Source organism: Mesocricetus auratus, unplaced genomic scaffold (assembly GCF_017639785.1).
Source record: "Mesocricetus auratus isolate SY011 unplaced genomic scaffold, BCM_Maur_2.0 Super-Scaffold_100026, whole genome shotgun sequence".
NCBI classification, from domain to species: domain Eukaryota; kingdom Metazoa; phylum Chordata; class Mammalia; order Rodentia; family Cricetidae; genus Mesocricetus; species Mesocricetus auratus.
The window spans coordinates 26,358,342-26,381,286 of record NW_024429207.1 but is presented as its reverse complement, the minus strand read 5'-3'; the positions used below and the strand labels follow the sequence as shown (position 1 = coordinate 26,381,286).

General features: G+C 41.1%; 1 protein-coding gene across 2 annotated transcripts in view; it reads right to left on the bottom strand.

The window, feature by feature from the left end:
• The window catches only part of LOC101838551 (disintegrin and metalloproteinase domain-containing protein 32), a 100,270-nt gene that overhangs the window by 31,633 nt on the left and 45,692 nt on the right, over nucleotides 1–22,945 (bottom strand). For both annotated transcript variants that reach the window (XM_040731905.1, XM_040731906.1), the window contains exon 13: nucleotides 16,525–16,629. In XM_040731905.1, coding sequence (XP_040587839.1) covers nucleotides 16,525–16,629 — 105 coding nt within the window. The remainder of the gene's footprint in view (nucleotides 1–16,524; nucleotides 16,630–22,945) is intronic.

Sequence of the window (22,945 nt, the reverse complement as noted above, 5' to 3'; positions counted from 1 at the left end):
AGTTAAACACTGAACAGAACCCAAGGAACCCAGCGACAGAGAGAGAGGAGCGATGAGCAAATTGGCAAAGAATGGGCTGGCAAATCCAGCAGAGACAGCTGATCCGAACAGGGGAGAGCTCTTGGACCCCAGACCGACAGCTGGGAGGCCAGCATGGGACTGATCCAGACCCCCTGAATGTGAGAGTCAGTAAGGAGGCCTGGGCTACCTATGGGGTCCTGAGCAGTGAATCAGTGTTTATCCCTCGAATACTAACAGACATCGTGTGTCCATAACACAAAGAGGGTTGTTCTCTCTGCCTGGACTCTTATGGAAGTGCCTGAACCCTACCCTGAGTGAAATGACAGACTCTAGATATCCCCTATGAGGAAGGAATTGGCAATAGGGTGGGAGGATGGGGGGCTGCGGGAGGAGAGGAGGGAGAGGGAACTGGGATTGACATGTAAAACAAGCTATTTAAAATTAAAATAATAAAAAAATTTGAAAAAAAAAGAGTTCATATTTCCAGAACTCACATAAAAGATAGGCATGTCAAAAGCAATCTACAGATTCAATGCAATCCCCATTAAAATCCCAGCACAATTCTTCACAGACCTTGAAAGAACAATAATCAATTTTGTATGGAAAAACAAAAGACCCAGGATAGCCAAAACAACCCTGTTCAACAAGGCAACGTCTGGAGGCATCACCATCCCTGACCTCAAGCTCTATTATAGAGCTATAGTCCTGAAAACAGCTTGGTATTGGCACAAAAATAGACAGGTAGACCAATGGAATCGAATTGAAAACCCGGGTATTAACCCACACACGTACAAACATCTGATCTTTGACAAAGAAGCTAAAAATATACAATGGAATAAAGAAAGCATCTTCAACAAATGGTGCTGGCATAATTGGAGACTGGCATGTAGAAGAATGCAGATCGATCCATGTTTATCGCCATGCACAAAACTTAAGTCCAAATGGATCAAAGACCTCAACATAAATCCAGCCACACTGAACCTCTTAGAAGAGAAAGTGGGTGGTACCCTTGAACGAATTGGTACAGGAGACAGCTTCCTGAACATAACACCAGTAGCACAGACAGTGAGATCAACAATTAATAAATGGGACCTCCTGAAACTGAGAAGCTTCTGTAAGGCAAAGGACACAGTCAGCAAGACAAAAAGGCAGCCCACAGAATGGGAAAAAATATTCACTAATCCCACATCTGACAGAGGGTTGATTTCCAAAATTTACAAAGAACTCAAGAAGAAAGTCTCCAAAACACCAAAGGACCCTATTAAAAAGTGGGCTGCAGAACTAAATAGAGAGTTTTCAATAGAGGAGTCTAAAATGGCTGAGAGGCACTTGAGAAAGTGCTCAACATCCTTAGCCATATGGGAAATGCAAATCAAAACAACTCTGAGATACCATCTCACTCCTGTCAGAATGGCTAAAATCAAAAACACCAACGACAATTTATGCTGGAGAGGATGTGGTGAAAGGGGGACACTCCTCCATTGCTGGTGGGAGTGCCAACTGGTTCAGCCACTTTGGAAATCAGTATGGAGATTCCTCAGAAAAATGGGAATAAACCTACCACAAGACCCAGCAAATACACTCTTAGGCATATATCCAAAAGATGCCCATTCATACAACAAAGATGTCTGTTCCACTATGTTCATAGCAGCTTTATTTGTAATAGCCAGAACTTGGAAGCAACCTAGATGTCCCTCAACCGAAGAGTGGATAGACAAAATGTGGTACATCTACACAATGGAGTACTATTCAGCAGAAAAAAATAATGGAATCATGAGATTCACAGGCAAATGGATGACACTAGAAGAAACCATCCTGAGTGAGGTAACCCAGTCACAAAAAGAGAAACATGGCATGTACTCTCTCATATATGGATTTTAGACATAGATCTGGGGAGTGCCAGCCTACAATCCTATGGCCAGAGAGTCTGGGAAACAGAAACTTCATTTAGTGGCTGATCGAAGAAGAGGCAGACTCCCTTGGTTAAGTACTGAGCTGAACTCAAGAAAGCCAGTAACAGAGAGGGAGGACTGGTAATCAAAGGGATTAAGACTGGGCTGGTTTAACCCCCAGAAACAGCTGACTAGACAAAGGTTAACTCTTGAAACCCAGGCATCAGCCTGGGAATCCAGCATGGGACTGATCAATACCCCCTGAATTTGGGTGTCAGTGAGGAGGCCTAGGGAATCTATTGAGCCTTGGGCAGCAGATCAGTACCCATCCCAAGTATACACACGGACTTTGGACTCCCATCCAACAATGTGAGGTGCACTCTCACCCTGAACTCTTGGGGAAGGGTCTAGGCCCTGCCCTATATGAAATGACAGACTATGGACACCCCCATGGAGGGCCTCACCCTCCCTGGGGAAATGAGGGGATAAGGGGGGGGTGGTTGGGGGGAGGGCACGGGAGGAGGGGACGGAATGGGAGAGGGACCTGGAACTGACTTGTGAAGCAACCTCGTTTCTTATCTAAATTTAAACTGGAAAATAAAAAAAAATAAATAAAATGTTCATTTCCAGTTCTTACTATAAAGTTGAGCTGCAAAATTCTGTTAAGCTCAGCTTTCAATGTTTTAGTATGTATCCATGTATGCATCTATAAATAAAATATGCATGTGGTTTAAAAAAAAAAAAGATAGGCATGTCAGTGTGCACCAGTAATCCTAGTGCAGTGACAGGAGCCAGACAGGAAAATTCCAAGGTTCAGGCACCAATCAGTCTAGCTGAAATAGCAAGTTTTGCATGGAGAAACAGAGACCAAATAAATAAGGTAGAGAAGCAATAGGGGAAACCATGCCAGTGTCAACATCAGGCTCTCACACAGGCCATGTCACCCATACAGGCCAGCATACACACATACACACACACACACACACACACACACACACACACAGGTGCTTGCACGTGTGCACACACACACTAGCATGCATACACTCATGCACAAGTGGCTTTCGAGTGTGTGTGTGCATATGAGTATACGTGTATGTGTGTGTGTGTGTGTGTGTGTGTGTGTGTGTGTGTGTGTATGCATGTGTGTGTACTTTCACTCCAGGGAACAAGGACCACTGTTAGTATTGGAAACTAGTCTGGTAGAGTGAAAATATTTTAGTTAAATCAATTTCAAAACATAGAAATGCTTATACCATAGTTTGCAATTGTTGAATACTTATCAATTCTGCTACAAATTAAAACAAACAACTGAGAGGAATGGAGGGGGCAGATGGATGATGACTGAAGAGGCACTGAAATCATGAGAATTTGTGAGAAAGGAATCCAAGTATAAACTTCCTGTTACGTTATACTGTTTCATACAGAGAATTCTGAAAGCTTAAATAAAAAATCTTAAAGGATCCTCTATCTCATACTCCTTAGTTATTATCATTTGTCACTTAAAAAAGGTAAATATAGCTATGCTATGAGCTTCTAGAAAAAAGGGTGTAACTGTGTCCATTGAGAACAATGAAGAAGATAGCATGAATGGCAGTTCAATTGCAGTAACGTCATATGGGAAACTTATTACAAAACACATGGGAAGACCTGAAAAGGAAAATGGATCAGCAGTCAACATGGGATCACTCAGTAATATAGGACACCATGAAAAGGCCAAACCTAAGAAGAATAGGTATAGAATAAGGTGAAGAAAGACTGCTCAAGGGTACAGAAAACATATTCAACAAAATCATAGAAGAAAGCTTCCCCAACCTAAAGAAGGATGTGCCTATGAAAGTACAAGAAGCTTACAGAACACCGAATAGACTTAACCACAAAAAGAAGTCCCCTCGCCACATAATAATCAAAACACCAAACTTACAGAATAAAGAAAAATATTAAGAGCAGCAAAGCAAAAGGGCCAAGCAACATATAAAGGCAGACCTATCAGAATTACACCAGACTTCTCTATGGAAACCCTGAAAGCCAGAAGGTCCTGGATAGATGTCCTACAAATGCTAAAGGAACATGGATGCCAGCCCAAACTACTATTCCCAGCAAAGCTTTCAATCACTATAGATGGAGAAAACAAGATATTCCATGATAAAACCAGATTTAAATAATACATATCCATAAATCCAGCCTTACAGAGAGTAATGAAAAGAAAACTCCAACCCAAGGTAGATATCTACACTCACAAAAACATTGGCAAAAGATAATCCCACAATACCAAGCACCAAAAGACATAGACTAACAGAATGGATACAAAGACAGAATCTATCTGTCTACGGCATACAAGAAACACACCTCATCATCAAAGATGGAAATCCACATACAATTCCAACAACAACATCCATTCTAAAACAAACAAGAATGAGCAATCAATGGTCAATAATATCCCTCAATATTAATGGTCTTAACTCTCCCATAAAAAGACACAGGCTAACAGAATGGATTCGAAGACAGAATCCATCCTTCTGCTGCATACAAGAAACATAACTCAGCTTCAAAGACAGACATTACCTCAGAGTTAAGGGTTGGAAAAAGATTTTCTAATCAAACAAACCCAAGAAACAAGTGGGAGTAGGAATCCTAATATCTAACAAATTAAACTTTAAACTAAAATCAATCAAAAGAGATGAAGGAGGAGGGAGTCCAGCTTCAGGTGAGATTGGGTCTCCAGAGGGGACCTCCCGCCCATCACCCACCCCACCCCCCGCGATCTTCTGGGCTGCTCCCGGCATCCAGAAGAGCCGCCCACACAGGAAAGAGATCAGCCCCTCCAAGACCCCAACCCAGCGAGCCCAGCTTCAGGTGAGATTGGGTCTCCAGCGGGGACCTCCCGCCCATCACCCATCCCCCTCCATCTTCGGGGCCGCTCCTGGCTTCCAGAAGAGCCGCCCACACAGGAAAGAGATCAGCCCCTCCAAGACCCCAACCCAGCAAGCCCAGCTTCAGGTGAGATTGGGTCTCCAGAGGGGACCTCCCGCCCATCACCCCCCGCGATCTTCTGGGCTGCTCCCGGCATCCAGAAGAGCCGCCCACACAGGAAAGAGATCAGCCCCTCCAAGACCCCAACCCAGCGAGCCCAGCTTCAGGTGAGATTGGGTCTCCAGCGGGGACCTCCCGCCCATCACCCATCCCCCTCCATCTTCGGGGCCGCTCCCGGCTTCCAGAAGAGCCGCCCACACAGGAAAGAGATCAGCCCCTCCAAGACCCCAACCCAGCAAGCCCAGCTTCAGGTGAGATTGGGTCTCCAGCGGGGACCTCCCGCCCATCACCCATCCCCCTCCATCTTCGCGGCACTCCCGGCTTCCAGAAGACCCGCCCACACAGGAAAGAGATCAGCCCCTCCAAGACCCCAACCCAGCGAGCCCAGCTTCAGGTGAGATTGGGTCTCCAGCGGGGACCTCCCGCCCATCACCCATCCCCCTCCATCTTCGGGGCCGCTCCTGGCTTCCAGAAGAGCCGCCCACACAGGAAAGAGATCAGCCCCTCCAAGACCCCAACCCAGCAAGCCCAGCTTCAGGTGAGATTGGGTCTCCAGAGGGGACCTCCCGCCCATCACCCCCCGCGATCTTCTGGGCTGCTCCCGGCATCCAGAAGAGCCGCCCACACAGGAAAGAGATCAGCCCCTCCAAGACCCCAACCCAGCGAGCCCAGCTTCAGGTGAGATCGGGTCTCCAGCGGGGACCTCCCGCCCATCACCCATCCCCCTCCATCTTCGGGGCCACTCCCAGCTTCCAGAAGAGCCGCCCACACAGGAAAGAGATCAGCCCCTCCAAGACCCCAACCCAGCGAGCCCAGCCTCAGGAAAGAGATCAGCCCCTCCAAGACCCCAACCCAGCGAGCCCAGCTTCAGGAAAGAGATCAGCCCCTCCAAGACCACAACCCAGCGAGCCCAGCTTTAGCTTCAGCTGCAGTAAGGAAGGAGACCAGTGGAGACGGAAAGACCCCACCAGCACCCACTGGAAGAAGAGATGGGAAGAAGACAGAATAAGAGATCACCCAGCAATAGAAACACCAACATGACCCCACCAGAATCCAGGGATCCAACACCAGCAAGACCTGAAAAGCACTACATAGATGAAGAAGAGGAGACAGACCTTAAAAATTATTTCATGAAGATGATGGAGACCCTCAAAGAAGAAACGAGGAAATCCCTTAAAGAAATAGAAGAAAAAACAAACAAAAAAATCCATGAAATGGGGGAAAAATTCAAGAAATAAACAAATCTCTCAAAGAATCTAAAGAGCACCAAGAAAAAACAACCAAGAAAATTAAGGAAACAGCTCAAACAGTTGAAGGATTGAAAGCTGAAATAGAAACGATAATGAAAACACAGAATGAAGGGATGCTGGAAATAGAAAAGCTCGGTAAAAGGTCTGGAACTACAGATGCAAGTATCACCAATAGAATACAAGAGATAGAAGAGAGAATCTCAGGTGTTGAAGACTCATTAGAGGATATAGAGTCGTCAACCAGAGAAAATCTCAAAACCAACAAATCCTTAACACAAAATATCCAGGAAATATGGGACACCGTGAAGAAGCCAAACCTGAGAATAATAGGTATAGAAGAAGGTGAAGAACTTCAACTTAAAGGTACAGAAAACATATTCAACAAAATCATAGAAGAAAACTTCCCTAACCTAAAGAAAGATATGCCTATGAAAGTACAAGAATCTTACAGAAGACCACATAGGCTTGACCAGAAAAAGAAGTCACCTCGCCATATAATAATCAAAACATCAAACCTACAGAGTAAAGAGAAAATATTAAGAGCAGCTAAAGAAAAAGGCCAAGTAACATACAAAGGCAGACCTATCCGAATTACACCTGACTTCTCAATGGAAACGATGAAAGCCAGAAGATCCTGGTCAGATGTCCTACAAACGCTAAGGGAACAAGGATGCCAGCCCAGACTACTATATCCAGCAAAGCTCTCAATTACCATTGATGGAGAAAACAAAATATTCCATGACAAAGCCAGATTTAAACAATACGTATCCATGAATCCAGCTCTACAGAAAATGCTAGAAGGAAAACCTAGAGCCAAGGAAGATAACTACATTCACAAACACACAGGCAATATATAATCATACTTTACAAAACACCAAAAGAAAAAGGGAGGAGAAACTACACAAAATAACTTCACTAACAATAAATCAAGCGCAAACAAGGATCACCAATCAATGGTCATTAATATCCCTCAATGTCAACGGCCTCAACTTGCCTATAAAAAGACACAGACTAGCAGAATGGATACGAAGACAGAACCCTTCCTTCTGCTGCATACAAGAAACACATCTCAACACCAAAGACAGACGTTATCTCAGAGTAAAGGGCTGGGAAAAGATCTTCCAATCAAACGGCCCCAAGAAACAAGCAGGCGTAGCAATCCTATTATCTAACAAATTAGACTTCAAATTAAAATCAATCAAAAGAGATGAAGAAGGGCACTTCATATTCATCAAAGGAAAAATACATCAAGATGAAATCTCGATTTTAAACATCTACGCCCCAAATACAAAGGCACCTACATTCGTGAAAGAAACATTACTAAAGCTCAAAATGCACATAAAATCTCACACACTAATAGTAGGAGACTTCAACACCCCGCTCTCACCGCTAGACAGGACCTCCAGACAGAAACTTAACAAAGAAACAAAAGAATTAATAGAAGTTATGACCCAACTGGGTTTAGCAGACATCTATAGAACACTCCATCCAAATACAAAGGGATATACCTTCTTCTCGGCACCACATGGAACCTTCTCTAAAATTGACCACATAATAGGAAACATAGCAAATCTCCACAGATACAAAAAAATTGGAATAACCCCCTGCATCTTATCAGACCACCATGCATTAACATTAGAATTCAACAATAACACAAATCGCAGAAACCCTACAAACTCATGGAGATTGAACAATGCACAATTGCACCATCCCTGGGTAAAGGAACAAATAAAGAAATTAAAGACTTCCTCGATTTCAATGAGAATGAAGACACAACATACACAAACTTATGGGACACTTTGAAAGCAGTGCTGAGAGGAAAGTTTATAGCACTAAGTGCCCACATGAAAAAACTGGAGAACAGTCATACTAGAGAATTAATAGCACAGCTGAATGTTCTAGAACAAAAAGAAGCAAACTCCCCCAGAAGGAGCAGACGCCAGGAAATAATCAAATTGAGGGCTGAAATCAATCAAGTAGAAACCAGGAAAACACTGAGAAGAATCAATGAAACAAAGAGTTGGTTCTTTGAGAAAATCAACAAAATAGACAAACCTCTGTCCAAACTAACCAAAAGACAGAGAGAGAACATGCTAATTAACAAAATCAGGGATGAAAAAGGGGACATAACAACGGACTCTGAGGAAATCAAGAGAATCATCAGGGCATACTTTGAAAATCTGTACTCCACAAAATTTGAAAATTTAAAGGAAATGGACAATTTCCTGGATAGATATCACTTGCCAAAACTAAATCAAGAACAGATAAATAATCTAAACAGACCTATAACCCCTAATGAAATAGAAGCAGTCATCAAAAGTCTCCCAAACAAAAAAAGCCCAGGCCCAGATGGCTTCAGTGCAGAATTCTACCAGAAATTCAAAGAAGAGCTCATTCCAATACTCCTCAAAGTATTCCACACAATAGAAGCAGGAGGCTCACTGCCAAACTCTTTTTACGAGGCTACAATTACCTTGATACCCAAGCCACACAAAGACACAACTAAGAAAGAGAACTATAGACCAATTTCCCTCATGAACATTGATGCAAAAATACTCAATAAAATACTCGCAAACCGGATTCAAGAACACATCAGAAAAATCATCCACCATGATCAAGTAGGCTTCATTCCAGGAATGCAGGGATGGTTCAACATTAGAAAATCTATCAATGTAATCCACCATATTAACAAACTGCAAAAGAAAAACCACATGATCATCTCACTAGATGCTGAAAAAGCCTTTGACAAAATCCAGCACCCCTTCATGATAAAGGTCCGAGAGAGATCAGGGATAACAGGAACGTACCTGAATATAATAAAAGCAATATACAGTAAACCAACAGCTAACATCAAACTAAATGGAGAGAAACTCAAAGCAATTCCTCTAAAATCAGGAACAAGACAAGGCTGTCCACTCTCTCCATATCTCTTCAATATTGTACTTGAAGTTCTAGCTACAGCAATAAGACAACAAAAGGAGATAAAGGGGATACAAATAGGAAAAGAAGAAGTCAAACTTTCACTATTTGCAGATGATATGATAGTTTACATAAGTGACCCAAAAAACTCCGCAAGGTTACTCCTAGAGCTGATAAACACCTTCAGCAATGTGGCAGGATACAAGGTAAACTCAAAAAAATCAGTGGCCCTATTATATACAGATGATGAAGTGACTGAGAAAGAAATCAGAGAAACATCACCTTTTACAATAGCCAAAAACAGCATCAAATATCTGGGGATAATGTTAACCAAGGAAGTGAAAGACCTGTATATCAAGAACTTTGTGTCTTTGAAGAAAGAAATCAAAGAAGATACCAGAAAATGGAAAGATCTCCCATGCTCTTGGATTGGTAAGATCAACATAATAAAAATGGCAATCTTGCCAAAAGCAGTCTATAGATTCAATGCAATCCCTATCAAAATTCCATCACAATTCTTCAAGGACCTGGAAAGAACATTAATGAACTTTATATGGAAAAACAAAAGGCCCAGGATAGCCAAAACATCCCTATACAATAAAGGAACTTCAGGAGGCATCACCATACCTGACTTTAAGCTCTATTATAGAGCTATAGTCCTGAAAACAGCTTGGTATTGGCACAAAAATAGGCAGGTAGACCAATGGAACCGAATCGAAAGCCCTAATTTTAACCCACACACCTATGAACACCTGATTTTTGACAAAGAAGCTAAAACTGTACAGTGGAAAAAAGAAAGCATCTTCAACAAATGGTGCTGGCATAACTGGGTACTGGTATGCAGAAGACTGCAGATAGATCCATGTTTATCGACTTGTACAAAACTTAAGTCCAAATGGATCAAAGATCTCAACATAAATCCAGCCACACTGAAACTTTTAGAAGAGAAAGTGGGAGATACTCTTCAACGAGTTGGTACAGGAGACCACTTCCTAAACATAACACCAGTGGCACAGGCACTGAGATCGACAATTAACAAATGGGACCTCCTGAAACTAAAAAGCTTCTGTAAGGCAAAGGACACAGTCAAAAAGACAAAAAGGCAGGCCACAGAATGGGAAAAGATATTCACTAACCCTACATCTGACAGAGGGCTAATCTCCAAAATTTACAAAGAACTCAAGAAACAAGTCTCCAAAACACCAAAGGATCCACTTGAAAGGTGGGGTACAGAGCTAAATAGAGAATTCTCAGTAGAGGAGGCTAAAATGGCCAAGAGACACTTAAGAAAGTGCTCAACATCCTTAGCCATCAGGGAAATGCAAATCAAAACAACTCTGAGATACCATCTTACTCCTGTCAGAATGGCTAGAATCAAAAACACCGAAGACAATTTATGCTGGAGAGGATGTGGAGAGAGAGGAACACTCCTCCACTGCTGGTGGGAATGCCGACTCATACAGCCTCTTTGGAAATCAGTATGGAAATTCCTCAGGAAAATGGGAATTAATCTACCACTAGACCCAGCAATTCCACTCTTAGGCATTTATCCAAATGAGGCAGGTTCATACAACAAGGGCATCTGCTCCACTATGTTCATAGCAGCATTATTTGTAATAGCCAGAACCTGGAAGCAACCTAGATGCCCCTCAACTGAACAGTGGATAGAGAAAATGTGGTACATTTACACAATGGAGTATTACTCAGCAGAAAAAAAACAATGGAATCTTGAAATTCACAGGGAAATGGATAGCACTGGAAGAAACCATCCTGAGTGAGGTAACCCAGTCGCAAAAAGACAAACATGGTATGTACTCACTCATATATGGATTTTAGATATGGATCAGGATAGTGCCAGTCTGCACTTCCACAGATAGAGAGTCTGGGAAACAGGAAAGAACCTAAAAGATATGCATATATGCATAGTACCCAAGAGAAGAGGATGGAGACAAGATCCTCTGAATGGATGGGGAACATGGCGAGGGGTCGGGGGGAGTGGGACCCGGGAAGAATAGAGGGGGTAAAGAGGAAGGGAGTTGGTCATGGGGGAACAGGAAGTTGAGGGGGTGGGGGTAGAATAGGGGGAAGAGGGAATCATAGGATCGAAGACAGATCAGGCACCAGAGCGACCTCGAGGGATCCAAAGGTATAACATCATTTGGCAAGCTAAGCAATAGTGGAGGGACCACCTCGAATGCCCATTCCTGATAATGAACTTGATGTCTATAACCATCCGGGAGCCTTCATCCTGTGACTGATGGAAGCAGAGGCAAACACACAACTAATCTCTGAACTGAACCCAAGGAACCCAGTGACAGAGAGAGAGGAGTGACGAGCAAATTGGCAAAGAATGGGCTGGCAAAACCAGCAGAGACAGCTGATCTGAACAGGGGAGTGCTCTTGGATCCCAGACCGACAGTGGGGAGGCCAGCATGGGACTGATCTGGACCCCCCCAAATGTGAGTGTCAGTGAGAAGGCCTGGGCAACCTATGGGGCCCTGAGATGTGGATCAGTGTCTATCCCTGGTATACAAACTGTCTTCATGTGCCTATAGCACAAAGAGAGATGCTCTCTCAGCCTGGACTCTTAGGGGAGTGCCTTGACCCTACCAAGAGTAAAATGACAGACTCTAGATATCCCCTATGTGGAAGGATTTGGCAATAGCATGGGAGGGAGGGGGAAGGGGAGTGCAGGAAGAGGGGAGGGAGAGGGAACTGGGATTGACATGTAAAACAAGCTATTTAAAATTAAAATAAAAAATGATATAAAAGAAAAAAAAAGAATATTATGTCAGAGACAAAAGAAAAAAAGAGATGAAGGAGGTCATTTCATATTCATCACAGGAGAAATCAACCAAGATGAAGTCTCAATTCTGACCATCTATGCCCCCAAGTACAAAGGCATCCATATTCATAAAAGAAACATTACTAAAACTCCAATCACATATAAAACCTCACACACTTATAGTGGGAGACTTCAACACCCCACTCTCACTACTAGACAGGACCACCAGACAGAAACTTAACAAAGAAACAGGAATTATCAGAAGTTATGACCCAACTGGGATTAACAGACATCTATAGAACATTCCATCCAAACACAAAAGAATATACCTTCTTCTCAGCATTACATGGAACCTTCTCTAAAATCGACCGCATACTTGGCAACATAGCAAACCTCAACAGATAAACAAAATTGGAATAACACTCTGTATTCTATCAGATCACCATGGTTTAAAGTTAGAATTCAACAACACAAATTGCAGAAACCCTACAAACACATTGAAATGGAACAATGCACAACTGTACCATTCCTGGATCAAAAAAGAAATAAAAAAGAAATTAATGACTTCCTAGAAGTCAATGAGAATGACAACACAACATACCTACACTTATGAGACACTTTGAATGCAGTGCTAAGAGGGAAGTTCATAGCACTAAGTGCCCACATGAAGAAACTGGAAAATAGTCACAGTAGAGAATTAACAGCACAACTGAAAGGTCTAGAACAATAACAAGCAAACTCGCCCCAGAGGAGTAGACACCAGGAAATAATCAAATTGAGGACAGAAATCAATAAAGTTGAAACTAGGAAAACAATACAAAGATCAATGCAACGAAGAGTTGGTTCTTTGAGAAAATCAACAAGATAGGCAAACCTTTATGCAAACTTTCCAAAAGGCAGAGACAGAGCATGCTATTTAACAAAATCAGAAATGAAAAAGGGGACATAACAATGGACACTGAGGAAATCCAGAGAATTATCAGGTCATACTTTGAAAACCTGTACTCCACAAAATTCAAAAATTTAAAGGAAATAGAAAACTTCCTAGATAGATATCACGTACCAAAATTAAATCAAGAACAGATAAGCAATTTAAATAGACCTATAACCCCTAAGGAAATAGAAGCAGTCTTCAAAAGTCTCCCAACCAAAAGAAGCCCAGGGCCAGATGGTTTCAGTGCAGAACTCTACCAGAAAATCAAAGAAGAGCTAATACCAGTACTCCTCAAACTGTTCCACACAACAGAAGCAGGAGGGTCACTGCCAAACTCTTTTTATGAGGCTACAATTACCTTGGTAACCAAGCCACAAAAAGACACAACTAAGAAAGAGAACTACAGACCAATATCCCCCCTGAACACAGATGCAAAAATACTCAATAAAGTACTGGAAAATTGAATCCAAGAACACATCAGAAAAATCATTCACCATAATTAATTAGGCTTCATTCCAAGGATGCAGTCGGTTCAACATATGAAAGTCGATTGATGTAATTCACCATATAAACAAACTGAAAAAGAAAAACCACATGATCATCTCACTAAATGCTAAAAAAGCCTTTGACAAAATCCAACACCCCTTCATGATAAAAGTCTTGGAGAGATCAGGGATAACAGGAACATACCTAAACATAATGAAAGCAATATACAGCAAACCAACAGCCAACATCAAACTAAATGGAGAGGAATTCAACACGATTCCACTACAATCTGGAGCAAGACAAGGCTATACACTCTCTCCATATCTCTACAGTATTGTACTCGAAGTTCTAAGAGAGACACATACATGGTACCCCAGAGAAGGGGAAAGGGACAAGATCTCCTGAGCAAATTGGGAGCATGGGAGGAGGGGAGAAGTTGCTAGGAGAAAGAGAAGGGGAGAAGAGGAGGGCAGAGGAAGACATGAGGGAGCAAGAAGGTTGAGTTGGGGAAAATAGGGAAGCGCAAGATAAGAGATACCATAATAGAAGGAGTCATTATAGGTTTAAAGAAAAATCTGGCACTAGGGAAATTTCCAGAGTGCTACAGGGATGACACCAATTAACAAACTAAGCAAATTGGAGAGGCTACCTTAAATGCCCTTCCCTGATAATGAGATTGATGACTACCTTATATGCCATCCTAGAGCCATCATCCAATAGCTGAAGGAAGCAGAGGCAGACACCCACAGCTAAACACTGAACTGAACTCCTGGAATCCAGTTTCAGGGAGAGAGGAGTGATGAGCAAAGGGGTCAATACCAGGCTGGAGAAACCCACAGAAACAGTTGATCTGAACAAGGGGGAGCTCATGGATCCCAAACTGAAAGCTGGGAAACCAGCATAGGACTGACCCAGACCCCCTGGACATGGGTGTCAAGGAGGAGGCCTCAGCAATCTATGGGGTCCCTGGTAGAGGATCAGTATTTATCCCTAGCAAAAGGATGAACTTTGGGAGCCCATTCTACATAGAGGGATACGCTCTCAGCCTAGATATATAGGGAGGGTCTAGGCCCTGCTCCAAATGATATGACAGACTTTGAAGATCCCCCATGGAAGGTCCCACCCTCCCTGGAGAGCAGAAAGGAGATGAGATAGAGGGTTACAGAAGGGACAAGGGAGGAGGGGAGGGAAAGGGAACTGGTATTGACATGTAAAACAAGCTTGTTTCTAATTTAAATAAAATTCTCAAAAAAAAAACAAACACCTGTGAGTAAGAAGTTCCCACTACAATTTTTAGAAAACAGATAATTCTATTTTAAAAATGTTAACTGGGTCTTTTGTTTTTCCATACAAAATTGATTATTGTTCTTTAGTGGGTGGTACCCTTGAACGAATTGGTACAGGAGACAGCTTCCTGAACATAACACCAGTAGCACAGACAGTGAGATCAACAATTAATAAATGGGACCTCCTGAAACTGAGAAGCTTCTGTAAGGCAAAGGACACAGTCAGCAAGACAAAAAGGCAGCCCACAGAATGGGAAAAAATATTTACTAATCCCACATCTGACAGAGGGTTGATCTCCAAAATTTACAAAGAACTCAAGAAGCAAGTCTCCAAAACATCAAAGGACCCTATTAAAAAGTGGGCTGCAGAACTAAATAGAGAGTTTTCAATAGAGGAGTCTAAAATGGCTGAGAGGCACTTGAGAAAGTGCTCAACATCCTTAGCCACATGGGAAATGCAAATCAAAACAACTCTGAGATACCATCTCACTCCTGTCAGAATGGCTAAAATCAAAAACACCAATGACAATTTATGCTGGAGAGGATGTGGTGAAAGGGGGACACTCCTCCATTGCTGGTGGGAGTGCCAACTCGTACAGCCACTTTGGAAAGCAGTATGGAGATTCCTCAGAAAAATGGGAATAAACCTACCACAAGACCCAGCAACTCCACTCTTAGGCATATATCCAAAAGATGCCCATTCATACAACAAAGATGTCTGTTCCACTATGTTCATAGAAGCTTTATTTGTAATAGCCAGAACTTGGAAGCAACCTAGATGTCCCTCAACCGAAGAGTGGATAGACAAAATGTGGTACATCTACACAATGGAGTACTATTCAGCAGAAAAAAGTAATGGAATCATGAGATTCACAGGCAAATGGATGACACTAGAAGAAACCATCCTGAGTGAGGTAACCCAGTCACAAAAAGAGAAACATGGCATGTACTCTCTCATATATGGATTTTAGACATAGATCTGGGGAATGCCAGCCTACAATCCTATGGCCAGAGAATCTGGGAAACAGAAACTTCATTTAGTGGCTGATCGAAGAAGAGGCAGACTCCCTTGGTTAAGTACTGAGCTGAACTCAAGAAAGCCAGTATCAGAGAGGGAGGACTGATGATCAAAGGGATTAAGACTGGGCTGGTTTAACCCCCAGAAACAGCTGACCAGACAAAGGTTAACTCTTGAAACCCAGGCATCAGCCTGGGAATCCAGCATGGGACTGATCAAGACCCCCTGAATTTAGGTGTCAGTGAGGAGGCCTAGGGAATCTATTGAGCCTTGGGCAGCAGATCAGTACCCATCCCAAGTATACACACGGACTTTGGACTCCCATCCAACAATGTGAGGTGCACTCTCACCCTGAACTCTTGGGGAAGGGTCTAGGCCCTGCCCTATATGAAATGACAGACTATGGACACCCCCATGGAGGGCCTCACCCTCCCTGGGGGAATGAGGGGATAACGGGGGGGGGGGCTGGGGGAAGGCACGGGAGGAGGGGAGGGAAAGGGAGAGGGACCTGGAACGGACTTGTGAAGCAACCTTGTTTCTTATCTAAATTTAAACTGGAAAATAAAATTAAAAAAAAATGTTAACTGGACCCAGTGGTACAATCTGAGAAAGGAAGACTATAAAGTCAAGGACAACCAGGGTTATAGAATGAGATCAAGCAGCTTGGGACAGAGAAACTCTGCCACACATAAAAAGGGGGAGCATCTCCAAGTTAATAAAAATAGTGATGTTAGCAGAGACTGCAACATTGAAGGAAATGTCACAAAATAAGAAACTGAATCCTCAATTTAATATATTTTTCTTCCCTTAAAAAGTAATTTGTTTTCACATAAAACTATAGTCAATACATCTTCTGTATAATTCAATACATGCTTACATATTGTTACTAAACTTAAATCTCACCTCACAAGATTGGCAGCAGGTTTGTGAGGGAGAATCGCTGTCACAATGCTTTCCTGGTTTCAGAACACAAGTCGTAGGTTCACAACAGCTCTCGGGGCCACATTGCTGTGAAGGAAAATGTGTAACAGTGACTGATCCATTACATAGTAATAGAACTATAGATTCTAGGGAGATATTAACAATAGTGGCTTATACAGATGTTAGCATCCACAAACACAATGCTTAATGGGATCTCAATAGAATAACTAATATTGTACTTTCCCTTCCAATCTAATAGAAGCACAGAAAAATACAGGAAGTAACCTTTTCCAGCATTTGGATACAACAGGTAAAGAAGAGCCACAAATCACTACAGAAGAAAACCAAAGAAATGGTTCAAGAGCTTGGGAGGCACTTTCCTGAGAAGACTGTGATGTCTTAAAAAGACAAGATAGCCCCCCCACCCAACCTTCTGCAACTCTATAAAGCTAGTTCCAGAGGATTTGAAACCTCTTTGTATGTGATCCACCTTTGCCAGGCTTCTTTCCTTTCTCATTCCCCCTCCATCTCCTCTGTTTCCCCCTTGCATGTGGCCATCTTCACACCCAGAGGCCTAGGTGGTTAGGTGACCTTTTAACCTTCTTTGTTCAAAAGCCACCTTTGAAAGGTGAGACACCCCCCTTCCTTCTCCCATCCTTCCCTCTACCAGTAGTCATCTCAGCACTCACAAGCCTATTTCTAGACCTGTGGTTTCAGAAAAGGTTTTGCCTGATTCAGAGCAGATTTTGCCTTATCCACCAGCTTTGCATGAGGCTCTTATGCTGGACCAATCTAAGAAAAGCTTTCGTATCACATCAGAAATACAACCGAAGAAAGAGGTCCACATGCCCAGGTCAGATCACAAAAACACCACCAGTGGTCTAAACAGCTCCCAACATACCCAATAGTCCTTAGAAGTAGTATCTATAAGAACTATCTGGATGAACCACAGTACACAGAAATTAAAAGAACAATCATATACTTTATAAACTAACTTAAGGAATGGAAAGTAGGCATGAACAATCACTTCACTAGACTCCAGGAGGACAAGAAAGCCTTGAGTGATGCCCAAGAAAATACAAATACAGAGCTGAATAAAATTAATTGAATTTGAACACTGATCTAAAAAAGAGATAGAAACATTGTAGATAATGCAGGCTGAAATGAAGAGGAATTGAAAAACTTAATATCTCAATTAGAAAACTCAGGGAACAGTCTTACAAGTAGAATAAATCAAGCAAAAGACAGAGTTCTAGAATTCAAAGTAGAGGATCCAGACAAAATAATGAGCATGAAAAGATTAAACAAATACAGAAAGGGAACACACAGTAACTTTCAGACCCTGTGAAAAGACCAAACCTACAAATTACAAGCTTGGGTAAGGGAGACGAATGGTCAGTGGCAAGGATGAGATCTTTAGCCAGATCACAGAAGAAAAATTCCCCCACGCTAAAGAAAGTCATACCCATAGAAGCACACGGAACCCCCCCCCATCTAGACAAGACCAGAAAAAAAAACACCCCACAAAATAACATAATTAAAACACTAAATATCTACAACAAAAAAAACTATTTAAAACTGCAAGAAAAAAAGAGCATAAGTCACATATAAAGGGGAAAACTTATCAGAATATTTCTCAATGAAAACTGAAAGTCAGAAGAGTCTGGAGTAATGCATTCCAAGTTTTAAAAGAACATGACTGACAACCTAGACTACTATAACCAGAAAAAATAATCTGAAGTAGTTAAAGGAGGAAAAAAGACTTTAAGGATACAAAACAACCTTAAAATGCATGACAAAGAACAGCATACTGAACATCATAAACGAAAAGAGGAATAGGCAACACCCAAGAGACTCTAGAAAGAAAACAAAGCTAAGCTATAATTTAATGAAATACAAAGTACAACTAAGAGCATAAATCTGAAAAATCAAAAATGACTGCAATCTACAGATACATTTCAATAATCACCATAAATATTAACAGCTTCAAGTCTCTAATCAAAAAAACATACACTAGGTGAATGGATTAAGAAACAAACCCATCTATCTCTTGTCTATAAGAAAGTCAGCTTTAGAAACAGGTGTCACCAGGATGGAAAAAAAATACTCCACGTAAATGGAACCAAGGAGCAAGCTGTCATAGTTATTTTAGTATCTAACAGAATAGACTTCAAACCAAAATTAATTAAAAGAGATAGGGAAGGATACTATATGCTCATTAAAGGAAAGATCCATCCAAGAGGATATTATTTCTAATCATTCATACACCAAAAAGCAGGGCATTTAATTTCATAAAAAGAAACTCTACTGACAGCTAAGATCACATACTGACCCTTAAACATTGAAAGTAGGAATCTTCAGTATCCCTCTTATGAGATAAAGGTCATTGAGACAATAAAAAGAGAAATGCTAGAAATCAATGATGCCATGAATCAATGGACCTAACAGACTTCTGTAGAAAGATCCATGTAAACACTAAAGAATATATTTGCTTCTCAGCAGCCCATGGATCGTTTCTCAAAACTGAATGCATATTAGGTCAAAAAGAAAGTAAAAAAGATAAATATAAATTAAAATAACACCCTATATCCTATATGACAGTAGTGAATTAAAACTGGATATCTAGAACAAGAAAAATAGCAGAAAATATACAAACTCGTGGAAACTGAACAACTCACTACTGAATGAAATTACATCAAGACAGTTATTAAAAGGAAAATTAAAATAAAATGAAAACACAACATTCTCCAATCTGGGGACATAATGAAAGCAGTTTTAAGAGGTAAGTTCATAGTGATAACTGCCTACACCAAAAATAACTGGAGAGAATTCACATTAATAACAACAACACAATAGGAAGTTCTAGAAAAAGAAGAATAAATAAGAGCAAACAAGAGTAAGAAATAAACTCAGGCTGAAATCAGTGTAATAGAAGACAAAAACTAATATAAAGAATAAGGAAACCAAATGTTGGTTCTTTGTGAATATCAACAGACCTTTACCTAACTTAACAAAGACATGAATAAAGATGATCCAAACTAATAAAAAACCAAGATAAAAATAGAAACATTACAACAGACACCAAGGAAATTCAGAGCATCATAAGGACATAATTTAAATATATATATATATTCCATCAAAAAACTGGATGCATTCTTTGATACATATACAACCTAGCAAGGTTAAGTCAAGATTAAATAAGCAATGTAAGCAAACACCAAGCCCCTAGTAAAATAGAATCATTAATTAAAAATCTTTCAACCAAAAGAGCACTGGACTGGATGAATTCATCACAGATTTTTCTATCAGACCTTTAAAGAAGAGCTAACACCAATACTCCTCAAAGTATTCTGCAAAATAGAAACTGAAGAAACATCTCCTAATTCTTTTTCTGAAGCTACTATTACCCTCATACCTAAACCACACAAAGACTTAACAGAAAAGAAAATTATATACCAATACCACATATTAGCATACATGCAAAATTTCCCAATAAAATACTTGTAAGCAGAATTCAAGAACACATCAAAAATATTATTTACCATGATCAAGTTGGCTTCATCCCAGAGATGCAGGAATTGTTCAACATACATAAATCAATAAACTTAATCCACCACACAGACAGACTGAAAGACAAAAACCGCATGATCATCTCATTAGATGCAGAAAGGCCTTTGACAAAATCAACATCCCTTCATGATTAAAAGAACTGAAGAGAACACGGATAAAACTGGAAAGAAAAAAAGACATCTTCAACACATGGTCAAACTGGATGGCTGCATGAGTAAGAATCCAAACAGAGCCATGCTTCACAAAACCCAACTCCAAATAAACCAAAGACCTTAACATAAGGCCAGGTACACTGAATCTGACAGAAGAGAAAGCAGGGAATACTCTTAAACTCACTGGCAAGCAAGAAGCCTTTTTGAATAGGGCACAGAAAGGATGGGTGCTAAGAATAACAATTAATACATCGGACCTCATGAAACTGAAAAACTTCTGTATGGCAAAGAACACCATCATTTAGACAAAGTGGCAGGTGACAGAATGGAAAAAAATTTAACAACTGCACATCCAATATAGGGCTGATATATAAAACATATAAAGAACTCCAAAAAAAAAAACACTAGACATTAAGAAAACACATAACCCAATTAAGAATAGGGTACAGTTCTAAACAGAGCTCTTAAAAGATAAAACACAAAGGGTTGGGACACACTTGAAAGAAATGTTCAACACTCTTCACCATCAGGGAAATGCAAATCAAAGCTACTTTGAGATTTCATCTTAGACCAGTCATAACAGCCAAAGTTGAAACAGAAGTCAGCTCATGCTGGCAAGGGTGTGGGAGTAAGGGCATATTCATTCATTGCTGGAGGAAGTGCAAATTTGTACAGCAACTATAGAAATCAGCGTGGCAGTTTCTCAGGAAGCTGGGAATATACTTTTTAAAGATCCAGTTATATCACTCTTGGGCGTATAACCAAAAGACTCTACATCATTTTACAGAGGCATTTGCTCAGGGATGTTCATGGCTGCTCTATTCCTAATAGCTAGAAAATATAAACAGCCTATGTGTCCATCAACAGATGAGTATATCAGGAGAATGTGGTATGTTTACACAGTGGAGTGCTACTATCAACCAAACTCATGAAATTTGCAGGTAAGCAGATGGAACTAGAAAAAAAACTGAGTCAGATAACCCAGACTCAGAATGACAAATACATCTTCTCTCATATGCAGGTGTTAGCTTGTAATGTTCAGTAAGTAGCTAAGTAATCACAGAGGTTAGTTATAGAGTAAAGAACAAGGCAGGGAGGGAATGATCTCCTAAGGAAAGGGAAATAGAATACATAGCTAGAGAGAAATGGGGAGACTGAGACAGGAGGATTGTGGTGGATTGAAAGAAAATGGTCCCCATAGGCCCATAGGGAAATGTGGCCTTGTTGGAGTTGGTGTGGCCTTGTTGGAGGAGGTGTGTCTCTAAAGGGTGGACTTTTGAGTTCTCTAAAGGGTGGACTTTGAGTTCTCTGAAGCTTAAGTCAGTTCATGTTCGACTACCTGTGGATCATGATATAGAACTCTCAGCTCCTTCTCCAGTACCATGTTTGTCTGCATGCCACTATGTTTTCCATCATGATGACAATGGACTAAACCTCTGAACTGTAAGCCAGCCCCAGTTAAATGTTTCCCTTTATAAGAGTTGTGGTAGTTGGAGGTGTCTCTTCACAGCAATAGCAACACTAAGACAAGGATTAAACTGGAGAGGGGATGCAAAAGTGAAGAAGCAAGTGAGGTAATATGGGGAAGGACAGCTAACACTAAGGGCCATTTGAGAGGTCATATGGAAACCTACCACAATAGGAGTTTCTTAAAATACATACATAAATCTAAATGGAATCACCAAATAATGTAGGATACAAAGCCCCAACTAGACATCTCTTGCCACCAAGTGAAACCTCCAGTCCCAGGAATGGGTTACATCTTATCCAAGTTGTTGGTCAAGGGGTCTCCAAACAACTCGGCTATTGACAAGGCTATTGATTGCTCACCACAAGCTTGATGGTAAGGCCCTATTGCTGAAGACAACACCTAAATGTCTCAGTAAACACAGAGAAGTTGACCTGGTGCCAGTGTAGCAACTTCACCCCCAATGACTGGTGTTGATGATTCTAGAAGGTACTCTGCATGCTACCAGAGGAGAACAGTAAACAATAACCCTGCTACCAACCCTTGGATCTACATGAGTGGCCTGCCTGCATGATACACCAATACAATCATGGCATACATGTGAGAGTAAACAACCACTAATTGTATTTAAGACCCAGTGAATAAGATGGACCCCATACCTAATACTCAAAGGTATTTTTGGAAAGGTTTTTTGTCTCATATTGCTTTCTTGGGGCCTTTAAAAAAAACTTTATTTTTTTTTTGCTTGTGTTTTATGGTTTCCAAGTTTTAAGTGTGTGTGTGTGTGTGTGTGTGTTTCTCATGCTCTTTTTAGAGTCTTTTTGTCTGTTTGTTCATTTTCTTTTAACCTTGTTTGTCTATTTATTTGCCTGCTTTCTAAAGAGAGAGAAAGAAGGCATGAATTTGGAAGGGTGGGGAGGATCCAGATGAGGGAAGGGAAACTGTGATCAGAATACATTGCATGAAAATAATTTTCTTTTTAATAAATAATGAGATTTAAAAAACTACACACAAAAAATCCGTAGCTTCAAACACTGAGCCAAACTCCTGGAATCCAGCTGCAGAGAGGGAGGAGTGACGAGCAAAATTGTCAAGACCAGGCTGGAGAAACCCACAGAAACAGCTGAGCTGAACAAGGGGAGCTCATGGACCCCAGACTGACAGCTGAGAAACCAGCATAGAACTGATCCAGACGCCCTGAATGTGGGTGTCA